The sequence below is a fragment of the Hesperophylax consimilis genome, chromosome 19 (genome assembly GCF_061612785.1).
Source record: "Hesperophylax consimilis isolate HC1 chromosome 19, BYU_Hcon_1.0, whole genome shotgun sequence".
Classification (NCBI taxonomy): Eukaryota; Metazoa; Arthropoda; class Insecta; order Trichoptera; family Limnephilidae; genus Hesperophylax; species Hesperophylax consimilis.
In genome coordinates, this window is record NC_142854.1 from 25,492,777 (window position 1) to 25,511,890 (window position 19,114).

At 36.7% G+C, this 19,114-nt stretch overlaps 1 protein-coding gene across 1 annotated transcript in view; it reads right to left on the bottom strand.

Annotated features, from left to right (window-relative positions):
* Positions 1 to 2,377: 2,377 nt before the first annotated feature.
* LOC149415045 (uncharacterized) overlaps positions 2,378 to 19,114 on the bottom strand; it is a 59,950-nt gene continuing 43,213 nt past the window's right edge. The window contains exons 21-34 of the mRNA XM_089643435.1: positions 18,589 to 18,840; positions 17,372 to 17,552; positions 16,135 to 16,277; positions 15,335 to 15,551; positions 14,805 to 14,965; positions 12,665 to 12,934; positions 12,415 to 12,576; positions 12,035 to 12,250; positions 11,512 to 11,750; positions 10,346 to 10,641; positions 8,679 to 8,860; positions 7,181 to 7,284; positions 6,425 to 6,542; positions 2,378 to 3,561 (exon numbers count right to left, since the gene is read on the bottom strand). Coding sequence (XP_089499561.1) covers positions 3,418 to 3,561; positions 6,425 to 6,542; positions 7,181 to 7,284; positions 8,679 to 8,860; positions 10,346 to 10,641; positions 11,512 to 11,750; positions 12,035 to 12,250; positions 12,415 to 12,576; positions 12,665 to 12,934; positions 14,805 to 14,965; positions 15,335 to 15,551; positions 16,135 to 16,277; positions 17,372 to 17,552; positions 18,589 to 18,840 — 2,685 coding nt within the window. The 3' untranslated portion in view covers positions 2,378 to 3,417. The remainder of the gene's footprint in view (positions 3,562 to 6,424; positions 6,543 to 7,180; positions 7,285 to 8,678; positions 8,861 to 10,345; positions 10,642 to 11,511; positions 11,751 to 12,034; positions 12,251 to 12,414; positions 12,577 to 12,664; positions 12,935 to 14,804; positions 14,966 to 15,334; positions 15,552 to 16,134; positions 16,278 to 17,371; positions 17,553 to 18,588; positions 18,841 to 19,114) is intronic.

Sequence of the window (19,114 nt, forward strand, 5' to 3'; positions counted from 1 at the left end):
TATAATCGGGATATTTTCGCTTTTTACATTTTATTGGACTTAACTCAATTGAAATTATAGTACAGGTAAAGTAGGGTTTGACATAATTCGAGCATTCATGAATCTTTGGTCTTACTTGGCAGTATAAATGGCATCTGGGCAGTATGAACGGCATCTTGGTTGTATAAATGGCTTTTTGGCAGAATAAATGGCTCTTTGGCAGTATAAATGGCTCTTTGGCAGTATAAATGGGATCTTGACAGTATAAATGGTATATTGGCAGTATAAATGGCATCTTGACAGTATAAATGGCATATTTGCAGTATAAATGGCATCTGGGCAGTTTGAACGGCATCTTGGTTGTATAAATGGCTTTTTGGCAGTATAAATGGCATCTGGGCAGTGTGAACGGCATCTTGGTTGTATAAATGGCTTTTTGGCAGTATAAATAGCATCAGTATAAATGGCATCGGGGCAGTATAAATGGCATCTGGGCAGTATGAATGGCAACTTGGCAATATAAATTACATCTGGGCAGTGTGAATGGCATCTTGAAAGTATGAATGGCATCTTGGCAGTATAAATGGCTTATTGGCAGTATAAATGGTATCTTGGCAGTATAAATGGCATCTAGGCAGTATGAATGGCATCTTGGCAATTTCAATGGCATCTTATCAGAATAAATGACATTTTGGCATTATAAATGAAGATATGCAGTCACAACATTAGCCAGTGACCACCGAAAATGGAGGGGACGGAGAAGAGTGGTCTCCGGTGACTTCAACTAAAAAAAATAAAAAATCAATAGGTAATAGAGTTGGGGTCAGGGGTAATATTTTTAGTCCAAATAATGTCAGGAATCATCGGTTATAGCAAGTCAAGTACGTCCCTTAACACCCTGTATATTAAAAAATAACAGCAATTAATCAAATAAAATTTACTTGCGCACTCCGGGATTTGAACCTGCGACCTCCGAGTCGCAAGTCGACAGTCTTAACCTCCTAAAGGAGTGTTCTATCACACCTTTTTTGGGCGGACAGACCTTAATTTCTACTGACACTAATAATGTACAAGCTAATATTCAAGTTTTCACGAATTTTATCATTAATTTTGTGCATTCTGATACTTTTTTAGATGTGCTATTAATATTCTATCAATGTTTAAATTCGTTACGTTTATACCTATGAAATGATTATAACAAAATGTAATTCATGTCTGCAATACTTGACAATATTATAGATTCAGAGATGTGCTTTATTTCAAATAAATCCATTTCAAATGGAAATGCAAAATGCAAAATGGGTATTTTCCATTTTGCATTTTAAATGCTTTTCTCAATGCATTTTCCATTTTAAATGCTTTTTTGCAACATTCTTCCTACTATCTCCACTCATCTTTTTTCCATAAGCCCCAAATATCAGTCGGTCCTCAACCTCGCTATGAGAGATAATTTACATTTGGTAGAAGCCCTGGCAATTGAGTGATACCATTACAAAAAATACTGATTCAAATACTGAACATGGCGCCATGACGCTGTAATATTCAATGTTAGATAGCAGTTTCTATGTTTTTTACGTTGGCAACATTTGTCCCGCGCAAATTTTTTGTGGTTAGTCGTCATTATCTGTAGTCGTGGCATTTTTGGATTTACCATCATGTAATATGTTTGTTCTACATTGAGGTCCATTATTAAATGACAAAACTGTTTAAAAATTCTATAATTATTTTAATTGTTTGACCTGAGAAACCATTTTGCATTTTCAATGCATTTTGAAAATAGGTATTTTGCATTAAGCATTTTAAATGCTTTTCTAAAAACCATTTTGCATTTTGCATTTTCAAATGGAAAAGTTTTGACCCATTTCCATTTTGCATTTCAAATGGTTTTGGGTACCCATTTTGCACATCTCTGTATAGATTGTTTTAAAGCGTCTAAAAAGAGGTCGATCGAATTATGACATACTTTTGTGAGGTTTCGGGAAATGATGAAGAGAAGGAGATGAGGTAGAGGAAGCTATGAAAGTATCTGGCTTTTCAGATCTGGTCACGAGCTCAATTAAACCCAATTCAAATAAATAAACAAATTGAACGTAGAAATGTAGAAATGAGATCCCTCAGGAGTATGTGTGATAAATCAATAACATGTAAATGTGGAGATTCGCAAAGAAGCATATGATACAAATCTTAATGGTAGGAGAAGTCGGGAACGCCTGAGAAAGACAAGTCAAGAGTCTGAGAGAGAATAAGAGAAGAGTATGTACAATACAATGTGTGAATGCGAATGAAGCAAATAGTATATGCCAAGACCAAGCTCTTTGACAGTCCATTCTCTCTGCCTACCACAGCAGAGAAACGGCGTGTTCCTTAGTTAATTACACTGTAAAATTAATAATAAAACAAATGTCAGTATTCCTTACTATTTAATTAAATATTTTGGCCAAAATACAAATTACCTTACTTAATTATAAATTCAAATATAAAAATCTTATTCTAGATAATTATTTACATAACAAGGGTCCCGTCACAACAAAATAAATAAGTCTTTGGTTTGTCATAAATTATACTTAATGTTAACTATAAAACAATCATATTTTACATACAATCCGTTAATCAGTGAATATTTATAACAATTGTGGCAACAATCAAAAAAGCTTTGGACAGAATACCTTTACAGAAGTTTTTAGAACCAAATTTGGTTTATAGCAACTGTTTTATTATTATTGGACAGCTGATGGACAAAATAGCTTTTAATAAAATGGCTATTAACAAAATATCGTTCTCCAATATTTGTTATATATTTTAAGTTTCGCGTGTTTGTAAATCTGTTGTTAATATATAACTTGTAATCTAATGTTAATAAATTCAACAAAAATCTCAGCTCTTTATTTTAAATGTAAAAACATATTTTTTGTACATTAATATTGATCGAACTAGATATTTGTGTAATATATTTTTTTACATCTAATTAAAAATGGCAGTGATTTTAGAGAAATGCTTAATTTTCTATTTAAATGCAGTTTCTACTGTAAAAATTTCAACAGTAATGATTAGAATGTATGTATAATCAAGTATTGAATTTTGCAACTAAAAAAAGAACACTTATACGCAGTGTAATTCATCAAGTAATTGCATGGAAAGTGAAAACACCAATGAAAATATATAATAAATTCACACAAATATTGTTAAACCGGTAAAAGGAAAAGTAGTTTGAAGAAAAATTGCAGAAACTGGATTTCTGAGCCGCTTTGTTTCCACCGAGAGAATACGACCTCCTGTTAGAGGTTCTTTATCAAGAAAAAAATGTTGGTAACATGACAATGGTCATATATACAAGATGTACAGAAATGATAATCTGTAGAACATTGGTCGAAAGAGAGAGTAGTAGAAGAAATTGTTTATTTTTTATAGTTTTGTGTGAATTTCAATAATTCATTTGCCCTATTTGAAGCAAACAGGTCCAATTTGGAAGCCGAACGCCTGACTGTCTTTCCCGTAGTCCATTGGCATGAAGTCTACAACAGGCACCGCATCCAGCTTCTTGGTCTTCAGCTCAAACACAGTCTTGCCTTTGGTCTTTCCGCTCTGAAAGTAATACAATGAATAAAATATAAAAAAATTATTTTATTTTAGCGCTAATGTCTGATGTACAAACTTGCTTCAAGTTCTAGAAATGAATTATTCTGGTATTTGGTGTAGGTAGTACAATGTTCTTAGATCCTATTTTATGCAAATGAGTTCAACATTATCATTTACGAATACCAGAAAGATAAGTGTCCCTAAGAGTGATCCTTGAGGAACACCAAAAAACACAAAGGATTGTTTTATTAATTGTTCACTTCGTTTGTAGTTTCACGCAAACGAAGTATTGAATTCTGTTACTCTAAATAAATTTTTAATATTTTGAAAGATTTCATATGTTACAAAATGCTTTCTGTTTTGTTTATTTAAAAAAATAATGGAGTGTATGTATAATTTAAAAGTAAGATCGATCATCTTCAAAAGCTATTTGTCAGATGGTAAAGTTTTGATCGTGGACTGTATCAATATCAACATTCTGAGTTCTCAAAAAAGTTATATGAAAAATCTACCATGTTGTAAAAGTAAAAACAAATGACTGAAAATCGGAGATCTGTTTATAAAGCAGCAAAAATCCTTAAACAACGAGCTCTGATATTATAAAATAGGTACACCAAATTAATAGTGTATTTTAAAACTTAACAATGTTTTGCTTTGCAGCATGAGCTGTATATTACTGTTTTTCAATACTAATTGTAGAGTGGAGGTTTTAACTGAATAGCCTTAAGGGCCCACTATTCGAATTTCATCCAATTTCCGAGATATTTTTCTTAAAAGTTTGAAGTTTTTAAGCTCTTAAAAAAATATATGTTATTCTTTAAGATAGTATCTATTTGTTCCAAAAGCCGAAACGGTAATTATTTGAAATTCCCTCGATAGAAATAAATCGCAAAGTATGCTCCGAAAAATATTATTAACACTTTTATTTCTGTTATTTTACAAGTTATATGTATGAAAAAAATCACAATGCTTCTTTTAATGCTACTCAATAGACCCCAAAAGTAATTTTTGCTATTTTTGAAATACGCCGTGATTTATTAAACATTTTCACAACTGTCGCTTACGCCTATTGCTTTTAAATCATATTTATTATAGCGCGCTCGCTCCGACTTGAAGATTAACCTATCTTTATTTGAAAAGTTCATTCGCCACATAAATGAACCACTCACTAGATCAATATCTTCGGGTTTTTAGTACTGAGCCCATGGGTCCTAATGTTTGCCATAGATAAAAGTCTGTAACTGAAAAATATACGTCACTACTACACATACTCACCATCGACTAGGATAGAAACTATAAAAAAGGCGTAACCATAGACAATATAATTCTCATTCGGAGCCAACCCATTGGCTAGCCTAAAATCGGCCAATGACAGCGGCCTATAAACATGCATGAAGTTCGTGACAGCGGCCTATAAACATGCATGAAGTTCGTTTTGGAATGTGGAAAATATACGTCACAAGTCACCCATAGAGATTACCGTGTCTTTTTTTTCTGACCCACCTTTTTCTCGGAGTTATACCCCCCTGATTCGCCAACTCGAGGGCTTTGGGGGCAGACGTGTCGTTCATCGTTCTATGATCTACAGACGTGCGATTACGTGCAAATATTTGAATTTATAAAGATAATTTTTACGCGTGTAAAGTTTATGAGTTAATAAATATTGTTTTTTCAAAGATGGGAAATACACGAAAGATATCCCGTATTTCAAAAAAAAATGTTATCTCATAAAATTATATCCTATCTAATAGGTGAGAAGAAAAAAATACAATTTTTGATTTATAAGCTTATAATTATTATAAACGATAATTTACTATAAAAATTAATAATTCATATTTTTATTTATGTATTGTGTAGTAAAAAGTTATTATTTTTTTTTCAGAATAGGTACTTGGGAAATAAAACTAATTCCAATGCATTAGAAATTACGGGGTAAATTTTTATTAATTTAGTTTTCTTGTTGTCTTGTCTCTTTTCTTGTTCCTATACGATCGTGATTTATTTGCGAATTAACTTTCTACGTACACAAATACACACGTCACTTTACATCTGCTCCTTAGAGTAATATTACTCTAAGATCTGCTCTAATGATTCACAATGCAACGATGTCCGAAATATAATATAATATGTAATAATAATAAGGGCCACCTGTTTCAAATAACAATACTCGAACATGGAATCCAGAAAAATAATGAACGGGCCAGCGAAAAAAGCTATTGAAAGTTCTGAAACTGTGGGGAATATAATTTAATAAAATAAAATACTTTTTTGTTTTAAAACCACGATATTTATTAATTTAAGAACCGACCGGTTTCGCTTTACTTAAGCATCATCAGGGTACAAATTAATACTAAACAAGAAGTACATAATGTGTGCATATATATAACAAAATATAGAGGGAGACAACATGATACAAATATAAGCAACACAAAGACGGTCATAAAATACATTAACATAAGTGCACAAGTAATGGAAAAACCGCTAGATAATTATGTAGACTAATGGGTTATACGAATAAATCGGGAAAAACAAAACATCAATAAAACCTCAATAATAACGGTTTTTTATAAGGCGGGTTAGCCTCAGTGAACATCGCTGTTTTATTGCCTTGCCTTAATTATATTTGAACTGATCTGTGTAAAAGGAACCAGCGGCTACGGAAGACCAGACCGAAGGGTAAGTATTTTGGCCTTTCCCAATCTTTCCTCCCCTGTAAACAATATACATATAAGACAACTTCTTTCAACTAAGTTCTTTACCACACCCCCCCACCTTCACACAATTGCGAGCGAAACATCTGCGCATCCAAATTGTTTAGAACTTAATAAGTGGTTTTGAAACTTGAGTAAAAAATGCAATAAAATCATACCTTGCAACCATCCACCTGGACATTGGGTCTCAGCTTCGGTCTCTCATGAGAAAACTCTGCGTCGTTGGACCCCCGAAGTTTTAAAGACATCTCATAACCAAATGTGTCAGCGTTATACCTTAGGGACAATAATTCAAATATTAACCACCATGATGTCGTGAACTGTTGAAGTCAACTACCAAAAACATCCCATGTAATTGAATTGTTTATCATTTTGAACTAGTGCAGACCCATGAAACAATCACTAAAAAAAGTTTTATTAAAATATAAATGGTTAAGTGATTTTTGACAATTACAATCACTGAGCATTAAATGTTTATCATAATAACGAAGTGGAAATACACAATCATATTTCTGTGCTCTCGGTATTTTGTTCTTGTTGGCAGGATCACATTTTGTATGTACATAATGTATAATTGTGGCATAAGCGTCACTACGCAAATTAATACAAATTACACTATGACATTTCTGTGCTATTGGTATGTTGTTCCTGTCGACAATTTCAAGTTTTAATGTTAAAGAATTCATACCTAGCTCAGACCCGTCAAAATTCATGGATAGTATGAATTCTCGACAAATGTCATGAATACACTATAGGTAGGTACTTTATCGCTTGCTGAAATCTCCAAAAAAACACTTCCAATTTTTAAAATGACACTAAAATCCAAAACAAAAGTCCTAGAGTTCATTGAACCGGAGTTACAGACGGAAAGAGTCATAACCAAAATTAGTATTTTTAATGATTTAATACTGTACCAGGCAACAGAGTTGACGCAGGAGTAAGTGAAGTTCTGGTACGATTCTTCTGATAGCAGTCTCAAGAAGTTCATCTGGACCAGGCCGATGGACTCATAGGTGATCTGAAAGGGGTAAGGAGGTCAATGAATGGTATACACTATTGCTACACTTGTGCCGAAATCACGAAACTCAAGAAACCAATGTCCTGATATACTGATCCACAGAATTTACTTGGTTACCGACCTATTTCTCTTTTCATCCTATCTACACGTCCAAATCACAAACACATTTCTGTATCCTATTCATCAATTATTTATTACCCTCTTTTGATTGTGTTAAGCCTTCCCAAGTGTTGTACCGCCGCGCCTGTCGCCCGTTATTTTTTTACACATCACGATCAATATAACCACGTAGGGTAAACCATTAAAAAATCCAATGTCTCTTAAGGAAAGTGTACAGATCCATAATTCGCAGTTTTCTTGAAGTCGGTTCTTTAATTTTGAGTCCAATAAATGAGATTAACAAATTAAAAATCGAATTAGTAAAGAAAGGATGGAACTTCATTGCCCACACTGCTTTCCAAATAGAAAATATAAGAAACGCTTAGAATATTTATTACATTTAAAAACCTCCCTCATGGCCACAATAAAATTAATATCAATCACTGTCTACTAAGAAACCCCGAAACTGTCCATATTCCTTTCCGAAGAACTAACTTAATCTTCTCCAACTGTGTGAATGTGTCGACTATTATATATCACAACTAACATCCACCGCAGAGACAATATTCCGGACATATTTCGCGATAGCCCCCAGAACTCTACAAAATTTCTCGCATCTCTTGTTTTCACTTGATCCAAACTGTATTGTCTCTTGTTTTTAATGTTTTTTTGTTTTACGTACTGCTTTTTTTCTTACATATAATCTTAAAATATAAAAATTTTGATTGCTCATGTTTGTGCTGGCTAAACTCGAAAAGTGGTTGACCGATATCGCTGAAAATTTGTTCTTATTAGTGCCAAGAGTGTTTCAATATCCCTGCACCGGAATGACATACGGAGTGAAATTAAAGTTGATGTCATCATCATCATAATCACTTTTGGCTCTACAACCCCTGGTGTGTCTTGGCCTCCTCAAGAGTCTTCCTCCACTCATCTCGGTCCCGCGCCAGCTCTCTCCAGTTTCGAAGCTCCAAGGCAGACAAATCTTTGAGGACGTTGTCGCTCCATCTTAACCTTGGCTTTCCCAGGCTCTGTTGATGTGATATAGTTCTTTAATAGTAACATTGTTGTACACAGTAGTAAACGCCCGAGAAAGACATTAGCAATAGCGAAGCATTGCGTGATCCACTAGTTATAAAAAAATATATAAATTATCTCTCCTTGATCTCTCTGCGCAAGAACCACCACACCTGGTGTCGAGATCAGCAGCGTTACCAGGAGCGCTGTGCGAGCACTGATCTGCCATCCATCATTCTTCCACACATCACACACCATAAAGCAATAGATCATCTCACCTTGAATCCTCCGCGCAAGGATGAGAACCACTCTTGGTGCGCGCGTCCTCGCTGCCAGGGGATCTCGTGGATGTGTGCCGAGTGCGCATCCGGGTACACGCAGGTCTGCCCAGCTGTCATATTGCAGAAAACGTACACCGCATCATCAGCCATGCCCAGATTAGGGTCCACCCAGTACCAACCTTAACCAAATAAACCAACAATTTAGTTTTTACCTAAATTAAATCCATCCGTCACTATGATGTATAGTATTTTAACATCTGTTATTTTTTATTATTATATCGTTGAGGTCCTCAATAAATTGTTAAGTTTTCGATCAGTGTATTCAGTACCTATACAGCAACAATCTGTGAACCTGATTAACTTCTACTCTAATGCGAGGAGATATATCTTGGTGTTTTTTGGTTTTGTGTATACAACTAATAACTATGCCACTATTCTTGTTAATGTGTCTTTTCGTGGTAATACATGTAAAATTCGGTACTATTGTTGTAAGTTATCTAAATGAGATATGCCTATTTGTCCTATAAACTCGCCTCCTTCAACTCAATGATACATCGAGCCATTAATGTCCCTTTAAATATGGAGAATTTCAATAATGAAATTAACATTATAAAACAAATAGCTCTAAACAACGGATATAAACCTGACATAATTAATCGTTTAGTTAGTAAGAAACAAACCAAAATATTTTCTAAAAAGTACATTTATAGTGGAGATAATAACACTCAATCTAGTAAAAATCTAATACATAAAAAACTTCTTTATACAGGCGACTTATCCTTAAAAATATCCCGCATATTACCAGTTAATATTTCGACAGCTTTTTACACTAATTCTAAAATAAAAAAACTTAATTAATAACAAGGATGTTTCAAATAAATTAGATAAAAATGGGATATACACTTTAGAGTGTAATGATTGTAACTCGCAGTATGTAGGTATGACTACAAGAAATTTCAAAACCAGAATTAGGGAACACGAACTATGTTTAAAAAATAATAATTTCTCCGAGTTCGCTAATCATTTGATAGAGACAGGCCATAGCTTCAACCGGGATAAAACTAAGTTTAAACATTCTAACATTAATAAATATTTTAATTTGTGCGCATTAGAAACATTAGAAATCAACAAAAAAATTAATTCAAGCATTAATATAGTAAATAAAATAATAGCACCTTGCAAATCACCTCTATTGACAAAGTTCCCCGCTATGTTGACTCCTCCCTCCGTTTCCCTCTCAACCCCCTCCCCCTCCCTCAAATCCCTCCCACCAAAGAACCAAACTAAATAAAACCCCATATTTCTGCACTTAAAAATTTAGTTTTAAAATAGCTAGTTAATGACACGGACGTGTCCAAACCGGTCGCTAATTTTATAAAAAAAATTATACGTAACAAATGTACATTGTGAATAATAAAAACTTAACTATTATCTTTGAAATTTGATAAATTCTGTGAAACAACCCGTCCTAAGAGCGCATAATACTCGTATTCATTGAAGTTTTTATAAATGCTTCCAATTTTTAAGAGAAAAAATACTAATGAGTTTGTTAAGTTTTTAAACACAAAGTTAGTTTGATAATTACGAACGGAAGTTAAAACATAAATAATGATACGAAATATGGTTCATTTCAATAGTTCAATTCAGCAAATTCAGAAACTTACCGTCCTTAAACGTGGGATGACTGAATCGCAGATCCTTACAAGTCCTTGCCGGACTCTCCCTGGTTCCTGGTGGTTTCCTCATCTTCTCCAGGTCTTGCCTCATGGAATAGATTGAGGTGTACATGTCCAGGAACTTGGGTTCAATGTCTTCGCCAAGGTCGTCTAGCAAGTCCTCTGTGAAATCTTTGGCATCAGAATTTGGACTGTTGGTCGGGGAAGGTTTGATGGCAGCCTTGTCCAGTAAATGTAGTGGTGTCAAAAGCTTCTCGATGTCGCTGTCGTCGATGTCAAATTCGCTGAAAAATGGTTTTTATAAAATAGTAGTAGTAATAATTATAAAATATCGATCGTTTGCCTTACAAGATACTTGCTAGAGTACATTTTTTTTCAAGTGGGTTCTTTCGCCAACTAAACTTTAGGGTTTAAAATTGTCTAGTCATTCTGTTTATTTTATACTCGTATGTTTGCGGTGAAACAACACACAAATCAGCAGTAACAACGAGTATCAACAACAATCGCCGCCATTTGTAAACTGTTGTTTCTCGATGGCACTGACTTGATCACGCGATGCATCGAAATCATCATGCGCTAAGGCCTGTACTGTAGTCGACCTTGTTCGTCTTCATCGTAGAGTAACACTATCCATGTAGTAAATGTAAATTTTAACTACTCATCCCTAAATCCTAACAATTACCTATTTGGAAGCCACTTGACAGTGGTGAAACGGTAGCTGCTTCACAGCCATTTAAATCCAACGAATAAAGTTACTTGACGGGTAGTTACTCATCAGTTTACATAGAGGTGGTGAACATCCCTTTTCTTAAAAATAAGAATTGACGATTGAAGTCGAAATGACAAATAATCCAAGATTGTCCAACTAAAACTGCAAAGCAAGATTTATGGATTCGAAATCTACGTGACTGGTACGAGTACAGTTCCGTGAGCTTCAAACTGCAGCCTGCGTGGGGAGTTGCCCTGACAGACAACCTCTGATAGAAGATAACACCAAAATACTAATTTCAACAGTGGGCCGCACTTAACTTTTTTTGTAACTTTTATTTTAGACGTGAAAACCGCACGCCAGTGAGACTATGTTGTGAGACTGAAGGGTGTGGGAAGAGAAAAGAGATGAGCAAGAGGAAGGTTAACCAGGCAAGATCACTTACTCAGTATCGCCCCTCGTACTTCTTCTAACCCTGGGGCTTCCATCCATCCTGAAGAGAAGTTCTGGGGGTAGAAGGGGCATCTCAGCCGGAGGTCCGGGGGGCCCAGCGGGGCCCGCAGGCCCAAACTCGCCCCGGGGCCCGTCAGCCCCTGAGGTGCCCTTGGGGCCCGGCTGCCCCTCGGGGCCTGGGGCGCCCACGGGGCCTTCGGAACCCTTGAGACCCATTGGGCCGATTATTCCCTGAAAATTAATGATTGCGTATTTTAAAAAATTAGGATTTAATCCGGATATCGAGATTTTGGCTTGCAAGAAATCCGAATATGAGGATTTTGAGTTTCGAGAATTCTGAATATCCAGGTATTCGAATTTTGAGTGGTAAGAAAGCCGAATATCCGGATTTTGATTGCGAGAAATCCAAATATCTTCTCTCGATATGCTTCCACCGACTAATCTCTTCAATGAAAAAAAATCACTCTGGAACATACTGAAGTTTCCCACTTTCAAAAATTCTTTATTCAACTCACCACGTCTCCTTTGGGTCCCTCTGGCCCTTGGGCCCCTGTGGGCCCCCTCTCTCCCTTGTCGCCGGTGGGCCCCCGCTCCCCGGCGCGGCCCATCTCGCCCCGGTGGCCCTTGATGCCGCGACGGCCTCTGTCCCCCTTGGGGCCGCGGGGACCGGCATCACCCACCCTGCCGGCTAGGCCCGTGGCCCCCGCTTTGCCTGGTGGGCCTACTTCCCCCTACAAATAAAAAAAACATTGTTTTACACAATGACAATGACACAAAAAACTTTAAATGTTCTAACAAAAGGGATAATAAGCACAGATATCCTTGAAATATGTCTATAAAATGTAAAAGCCCAAATGGGGCATGCATAAATAAATAAATAAAGTCTTAATCTTACCGCAGGTCCAGCTTGTCCCCGCATCCCCGGGGCTCCTTGGGAGCCGGGTTCCCCCGCCCCACCCACAGGGCCAGGCTGCCCGCTGGGGCCCAGTTGCCCCGTGTCTCCTTTCTCTCCGGGTAGTCCTGTACTGCCCTGGACACCTGCTGCCCCCTCTGGTCCCTGAAAGAAATAAAAAATATGTTATAATACAGTATTTATTTTTGTAATTATGAATATCTACTACATTTGAGTAAATAAAAAAAATTACCGGTTTCCCTGGGAGACCAGTCTCCCCCTGTTTGCCCTCTTCCCCGGGTTCCCCTGTTTCTCCTGCTTTCCCCGCATCTCCGTTAGACCCCGGGGGACCTGTAGGACCTCTGGGTCCCGCCTGGCCAGCCTCTCCCGGAGGCCCCAAGGGCCCGGGTGCGCCCTCCAGGCCGCGAGGACCCTCGGAGCCCACTGGACCCCTCAATCCAGCCTCGCCCTGCACGCCAGGCTTACCCTCCTCTCCTCTTGGGCCGGGCGGACCGGTTTCACCCTAAAAAGATTAAAAAAGTTAAAAAAAAAGGTGAACCATTAATATTTATTTAAATTTTGAGATGATTTACAGAGTAGTAACATGATAAAGTTATAAAATTAACGTTGGTTAGAGTATAAATGTTAATTATTGTAACGAATGTATGTCTGAATGTATCAAAGACACATTTTCGTATGAAAGTGACAGCATGATTAGACCGAATACTATAAATGAGTAGGTATTTCATGTCTTTTTACTAGTAGCTTCCTTCTAAGTAACGTGTACTGGTAACACGACAATAATCGTGTAAATAGTGTACCTACACTCCAGTATTATCATTTTAAAGCTACCAATCATTATTATATGAGATCATCCACTAATCTCTTCATAAGAAGACACAAATAGAAACCAGTCCGTTACAAAGTGACTCGGTCAAAAGTCACCACAATAATCCATTTTGAAATGTTCACAGAATTTGTTTACGATTTGTTTTTCACTGTGTAGAGATGCTAATAATAATCAGAAATAACAAGATATAAACAAAAAACATATAAAGAGATATAAAAAATTAAATGTAAAAAAAAATTTACGATACAAAATAAATAACAGCAATTCAAATTCACATAAAAATATAACAATTCTCCATAACATTTCATTTCAATACTTAGGACGGGTTATTTCGGAGAATTTGAACAATTCATCAAATTTCAACGTTCATTTTCGGGTTCTGTGAAAGATTTTTTCAAGTTCTGTTATTATTACAGTTTTTTCAAGCAACTAGCCTATAATTATATTATAACAGAACTTGAATAAGACTTTCACAGATCCCTAAAACGATCGTTGAAATTTGATGAATTCTTCAAATTCTCCGAAATAACCCGTCCTTAGAGCAAGATGAGTTTGTGAATTAAGGAATTGTGGAAGTTTTATAATATGAAGACATTATATGTTCGAGATTTTTTTTTTAAATTTTTACCCACACAACTTGAAATATTCAAAAACTATCGAATCTGTACAAAAGATTGTTATCATTTAAACTTGGACTAATTGCCTTACTCCAGTCTTACGAAGAACGACTCCAATACTTTAACTTTTAAGACCCTGGATAAAAGAAGACAATTTTGCTGACTTAATATGTCTACACAAAATTATTCATGAGAAGCTTGAAACAACTCATTGTGGAGCAATATTCTTGAGTCAGAATATATTCCATATAGAATTATTTAAGAACAATATTGCATACTTCAATCCATTGTCTCGAATGTGTCGTCTGTACAATTCTATTGAATGTAACTACATGGATGTATATATGCAAATAGGTTTTGAATGTTTGTTTGTTTTTTATTTACTCTATTTGTTTTCTATTTTTTTGCTTTTGTTTTTTGGATCATATATTAATCTGTATGTTTTGTTTGTGTTATCTCTTTTTCTTTGCATTTGTTCACGTTTTGCTGTTTATTTTTTTTTTGTTAATACATAGTGTGTAATTATACTTAAACTGTACATGATTTGAACATTTTTAAGTGGACATCTACGCTTTTTGCAGCGCTTATCTAATGACTTTTTCATGTTAATAGTCTGTAAATGTTCCTAAACATTACATAAATAAATAAGACAATATTAACGGCTCTCAAACGAAAATTTTCAAATAGAAAAATATTTTATCGCATCTAGGATTTGAACGCAGGACCTCTTCCTTGCCGGGGAAGTGCTCTGACATAGACGCGACTAAATCTTTTTTCTGTTTTATATCTTTCGCTTGAGAATCGTAAATATTGTCTTCAATAATTATATATAACCATTTAGTTTCGTTAAATTATTCCACTATATAAATTAAAGTTTTGTAATTCACAAATAATTTGTGCAACAAATATAAACATTCCAAGCTTACAATCTTCCCCAGTTCCCCAGCGGGTCCGGGGGGCCCGGCAGGCCCGTCCTGCCCCCGAGCTCCAGGGGGTCCTGTGGGTCCTACTAGCCCCGGGGCACCTTCGGCCCCCGCGGGTCCCCGTCTGCCCTGCTCGCCGGGAATGCCCGCAGTACCGATTGGACCTGAAACCGAAAAAATATTTGATTATCATCAATATCTTGTACTAAGTATATAAATTTTATTACATAAACCAAAATTTAGGTAAAAAGGAGAACATCTTAATCCAAAAAAATTTTAGTTGCATTGACATAGAACCTGTAGACAAAGAAACGTGTGATTTTCAGGCAATAGTATTTCAGTTTTATAGTATAGGCAATATTACATAAAAATCAAAGATCAGAAGTCAGTGACAAAGCAGAACATGATAAAATAATAACTTAGGTTAGGTTTATTATTTTTTTCAATATTTTTTTGTTGTCGTTATTTAGTCACTTTTCTGTTTGTAACTGTTCTATTTTGTCATATAACAAAATTTTAACAATCTGAACTACCTTTGGCCCCATCGTCTCCCGCCTCTCCCTTGGGCCCCGTCTGCCCCGGAGCTCCCTGTGTGCCCGCGGGCCCATGCGTGCCCCTTGCGCCCCTGGGTCCCGTCTCGCCCTTGGCACCCCCTCGCCCGGGCTCTCCCCGTGGGCCTCGCTCTCCCGCCGCGCCGATGGGGCCTGCGGGACCACGAGGACCTGATTGACCCACGTTGCCGCCTGGACCCTGGAAATTTAGAAAAAATAGATTTTTTATGTTATATTTAAAAAAAATTTCATTGACTTTTATAATATTATTCTGACTATCCACATGGGATGTCCCCAAGTTCTTCTACCAACCACTTTCACATCATATATTCTTCGTTCCAAACCTTTCATTGCTTATCTTCTCTACCTGCCCAAAATCAGGCGTCAGTTGGGAATGATGTCCTTGTTCTCCCATATCAATGGAAGGTGCTCCGAGGAACTAGCGTCGTTGATCCCTTCGGCAACGGTGCATAGACGGGAAACACGCCAAACGCGCGCCCAACATTTGTACACGGTTGACATTAATTTGTCACATGAGAACGGGTCGTTTCTGTGACTTATTTTTGAGTTCCACTACTCAGCGTCTGCGTTTCGTCCTTCCTGCAACATGTGCCTCAAGACCCTTGTTGACTCCTTTCTCTCGTCTAAAAGATCCTCTACATAACATGATATAGGCGATGAGGGGTATTATTTTCCTCAGGACCTCATTAATGGAGTTATTGAGCTTACTGAAAAGGAGCTGACGAATGTCGGCCACAAGAGGGAAAGTTTGTTTTTCTTACCGTTTCTCCAGTGCTCCCCTTAAAGCCCTTCTCTCCGGGGGGGCCTAGGTCCCCCTTGTCTCCGTCCTCCCCGGGAGATCCCACAGGCCCTGGAGGTCCCGGAAGGCCCCTTAGACCCATGATGCCATCTCGACCGGAAGGTCCTGAAACCAATATGCCAGTCAAAACCCAAAAAAAAAATGTACACCATGAGACTGCTAGCGTATCATTTCATGTAGCAATAATGGCGTATTCCCGTTTAGAGAGAAGGTGGTCCATAGTGATTGTTTCCGTGAACCGGCTTTGTCTCGTGCACTCTGGGACTGGAATGATATATTAAGGCGATGCACTACGTCGTGTAATATTTTAAATCGAGCCGTTATCAATAACACCCCTTACGTAGATGGCGATAAGGTTTGAATTCGCGCTTAACACCATCCACCTGTATTTATGCCAGAAAAAAACATGGCCAAAAAGTGCCTTTTATTTTATTTTGTGGATGTTCAGGCATAAATATTTAATTTTTTTCCGATCATTTTATAAATAACTTAATTTTACAAACTATACAATAAAATGATAACCGAAAATGGGTTCGTAAGTAGGAGATTTTGAACTTTAAAACAGTTTTCATAGGCCTTATACATTATTTTTTTGCTGGGCTTATAAAAAGACTTATCTAAAAAATACTCGATTATTTCAAAGGTCAAGATGTATTCTACTCGCAGTATTTAATTAAAGCATCTGAAACATTTCTAGGCGACCAAATTTTCAAACCAAAAATACATGATTTTGCATTACTACGTAGGGCATCGCCTTAATCAGCTTATCTTGTCAGGGTTTCTACTAAAGAGCAACATGACGACCGTAACTAGCTTAAAAATCAACTTAAATACGGTAAAATACAGATCAGTTCTAATGAAGGATAACTCAGAACAGATCTTATGTTCTATGTATGTCTTATTTCAACCCCAAAACCTTCCATTATCCTTTACAATTTGAGCCCTTGGAACAACAAGGTTATATCTGACTCGGTAATGTTATGCGATGTTGAAATCTAAAGAAGTCCTAAAGACCAATATCGACCACGACATTGCACAGATATAACCTTATAGTTCCAAGGGTTCGAATAATTACTGTCTTCATTATCAATTTGTTGTTCCCAAACAAATTCATATTATATTACAAACCATTTAAACACAATATTGAGTCATTGTTTTACTACATGCTTTAAAATATTTCCAATATAATATAATCTCACCCGGTGGTCCATGTTCACCCCTGTCCCCCTTGACCCCAGCGGGTCCCGGTGGTCCCAGGGCTCCATCTCGCCCCACTGCCCCAGGTGAGCCCTCTGCACCCGCCTCTCCTTGGCCCCCCTTGTCTCCGGGGGCGCCAAGAGGCCCTGCGGGGCCAAGCTCACCTTTCAGACCTGGCATGCCCTTGAATAGGATGATAATTATGTTAGCAAAACATTATTTATTTATTAGGTAGAATATTTTTTACAATTCAGGTTTTCCAGTAATGTAGGCCTCACTGGGTGGCTTGCCCGTGCTGAGGCCTTCATTTTATAATATGAAATATAAACTACATAATACATTTAATGAGAAAAATTAAACATTTAAAATTAAAAATACATAATATTTATTTATTTATTTATTTATCTATCAATATAAAGTTTTTACTTGTATTTATCGACATCTGTCTCACTAGGGTACACCTGTGTCGAGACAGACGTATATAATATATTTAAAATTTAAAAAAATAGAACATTGAAAATAATCTTGTGTGTTTGTGAGTGATGTGTGTTTATATTGGTTTTGTGTGTTACGTGAAGGTTTTATTTGTATTTTATGCTATGAAATTTTGGTAATATTGTCTTTTTTGTTCTTTAATCCATTTTGTAATTTTGTGTGTGAATTTATTTTTATTTTCCTCAATTTTAATTTCAAGTTTTAAACTGTTGTAAGCTTTTATTGCATGGTATTGGTAGTGTCTTTGTCCAAAGCTTGAATTTACTGTCGGAGTTTTTATGTTTTCTTTGTACGCTTGTCTAACTGGTCTGTTAGTGTTATTTATACATTATATATATTATACATTATAAAATTTGGAACGTGCCGCAAATATTCGAAATATTCAAAGATTCGGTTGTCTGTGATGATACGCTTTAGTTATTCCCGCGTGAAAGTTTATTGAACTCAAATTTGATTGAATTTTAGTGTCGTTTTCAAAATTGGATCTGCTTGTATGAAAGTAGCTACCAAAATTCTATTCTTTTATTTCTTGTCTCACTAATTTGTCAAAATATAAAATTTAAAGATGTAAATATATGTTTTTAAGGCGTATATTCAACTTCACAAATTCCAAAATTAATAATATAGTGTTTTAAATATATAATTTGTGATTTAAGCTTGCGACCTCTGAATTCTTAGTCGAAGATTGTAACCAATCTAAAACAAAATATAAATAAATTCTTACCGGCAGTCCATTATTTCCCCTTTCTCCGGGAAACCCTGGCAAGCCCGAAGGCCCGGGGGGTCCCGATCGACCCTCTGGTCCCGCCGCACCCACGGGCCCCACCCTGCCCGCATCGCCGGGGGCTCCTGAATCCCCCGCGGGTCCTGGGACGCCAGGGGATCCCGGGTCCCCGGCGGGACCGGGTTCTCCCAGGGGTCCGGGTAGACCCGTCGGGCCGGGGATCCCGATGGAACCTTGCGGTCCGTTTTCTCCCTGGCAAAGATTATTAATTTGAGTTACATATGATTATTGAATTGCACTCAAACAGATGTACACGTAGTAATCGTAATATAGACACAAACCATCAATACGGAATACAAAAATTTGGTCAAATTAAGGCCAGAAAAGACTAATGAGGAGGGTAAGTACCAGATATTTTTTTTTGGACAATGTATTATTAGCTTCCCGAGGGATCCCTTTAGAAACATTTGAGAATTTAGTAATACGTTCATCAGAAATAATTAAAATAAACCCCACGGAAAGATCG